Here is a 1,968-nt window from a genome sequence, read left to right as displayed (position 1 = left end):
GCTACACACAATTTGTTATCTAATATGCCAAACAAAATAATATATATTGGATTTTAATTTTTTTATAATATTAAATAAAAATAATATAATATTTTTAAAAATTATAAAATTAGTTTAAATTTTCATTTTAATATATTCACTTTTAAATATTACACATATTTCATTTAATAAAATTTAAAATTTTAATATGATTTAATTCGATAATATCAAGTATATAAAATAATATTATTGATTTTTAATTTATTCATATATATTTTAATTTTTTAGAATTATTTTTAATTTTAATAATATATAAATTACATATTTATGACGTTACCGGTTCGACTACTGGTTCAACCGCGGTTCGACCACCGGTCCAACCGGTGAACCATAAACTGATAATTTTTCACGTTCAATGACCAGTCCAGTTATGAAAACATGGATAAAAACCAAGAAGATGGTCATGGCATAACCCGAATTACATTGCAAATAGTACCCATAGACATACATACATTCCTCTAACCAGCACTTATTCAAAGCACATCAGATATGGATATTAGAAAATACAAGATCGACTTATGCGACTGGGCTTGAGGTTTTTTTTTTTCTTTCAGATTTCTAGCTATTTAGGAACCCAGATGAGATCATCACGAGGAAGGAAGTGGCAAACAGGGACAGTTCCTGGTTTAACTTTCAGCACTTGAAAGGCCGCATGCTTCGGGTTCCAAGCCGATGTATCTATATGGCAAGAAGCCACAACCTCAGCTTTGGTTCCATCCTCGGTTCCCACAAATGGAAGTGTGTAAACCCTCGTCTTATGGATTGCATGGCAATAAAACACAGCGTATGGATACTTCTGCTTATGGCACACCACTGATTTGTCTGCAACCACCTTCACTCCCACTCCGAGTTCGTATTCTTGGCTTCCCATTTCAACTCCATTTGAGATTAGTTTGATGTTTTTTCCAAGCTTTGAAATGCTAAAATCAATTAGGGATTCCAAGGATGTGGCACAGAACCTGGAATCTCCTTCCAGGGCTGGTTGTTCACAGTCTTGTATCGTTTCCTTCATTATTTCAGCTTCCTCGGAATCTTGTTTCAGTGAAAACCGGTTTAGAATTTCTGGGAACTTGTCAGATGAAAAGGGTATGGAGTCGGCCACTTGACGGGGTAAGAAAGTGGCTTCATTTGTAGTTTTTCTGAAGTGCATCTTCATTTTTGTGGTGGAATGCAGGTCTTTTTCCAAGAAGTAACCTTTTCTGGAGGTGTCTTGAGGTTGGTCTTCAGTGGGGGTGTCAACAGCCAATGGGTTTTGGTATTTGATAAAGACATCCGCTGGGATGGCATTTAGTACAACCTTGCTCACATTGATTGAACTTCCACCTTCCATTGAGTCTGCAAACTCATTGAAAGTATATGAATAATATCCTCTTACTAGCTATTACAATTATGCCAAGGTGGCTAATTAAGAATCAGTTGCCTAACTAATATTCAACAGTAAATTATTTTCTTCACCAAATTTCAAAAAAGAACAAAAAAAAATTTGCATATGAGTTAGGGATTCATTGAAACTAACTCAGCTGCAAGAGATCTCGCACGGCTTTGGGCATCGGAGTATACGACAAAGCCAACTTCCAGTAGACCTCAGAAGGTAGAGAAGCATTGCTTACAACCACCACCAGCTGCTACAAGTTCATGCATAATATATAGTAAGGAGATTAGGAGAAATCAGAAAACCCACGTAACAAAGACAATTTAGAACAGTAAGACTTAAAATTTGGATTAGAAAATGTTCATTTTTTAAAGAAAATTTAGTGTAAGTACCATTTTCTGCAAAATAATATAACTAGCATTGCCCTTGTCATGTAATGGGTTATGTTAGAAAAATAAAAACAAAAGAAAGGTAAAAGTGAAGTCTCACAGAGAGGCAAGTTAGAATGGGAAGAAGATGAAGCTCCATAGAAGCTGTGAACCGCAGGCTAAGCTGTA

The 1,968-nt window shown here is 35.3% G+C and overlaps 1 protein-coding gene across 1 annotated transcript; it reads right to left on the bottom strand.

Moving 5' to 3' along the window:
* Positions 1-407: 407 nt before the first annotated feature.
* Positions 408-1,968, bottom strand: LOC117913062 (BURP domain protein RD22-like). The gene is made up of 3 exons (XM_034827957.1): positions 1,901-1,968; positions 1,556-1,661; positions 408-1,374 (listed from the first exon to the last, which is right to left on the bottom strand). The coding sequence occupies exons 1-3, from the start codon at positions 1,937-1,939 to the stop codon at positions 602-604; spliced, it is 918 nt and encodes a 305-aa protein (XP_034683848.1). The 5' UTR covers positions 1,940-1,968; the 3' UTR covers positions 408-601.

This window comes from Vitis riparia, chromosome 4, assembly GCF_004353265.1.
Source record: "Vitis riparia cultivar Riparia Gloire de Montpellier isolate 1030 chromosome 4, EGFV_Vit.rip_1.0, whole genome shotgun sequence".
Taxonomy (NCBI): domain Eukaryota; kingdom Viridiplantae; phylum Streptophyta; class Magnoliopsida; order Vitales; family Vitaceae; genus Vitis; species Vitis riparia.
The sequence above is the reverse complement of the archived record's forward strand: the minus strand, read 5'-3'. Positions and strand labels throughout refer to the sequence as shown.

Excerpts from the sequence above, each read along its gene's own strand:
- LOC117913062 (XM_034827957.1), bottom strand. The coding sequence starts at position 1,939 with ATGGAGCTTCATCTTCTTCCCATTCTAACTTGCCTCTCT. Across the intron at positions 1,662-1,900 it reads CCATTCTAACTTGCCTCTCT|CTGGTGGTGGTTGTAAGCAA; the intron begins GTGAGACTTCAC and ends AACTTGTAGCAG. Across the intron at positions 1,375-1,555 it reads GCGAGATCTCTTGCAGCTGA|ACTCAATGGAAGGTGGAAGT; the intron begins GTTAGTTTCAAT and ends ATGAGTTTGCAG.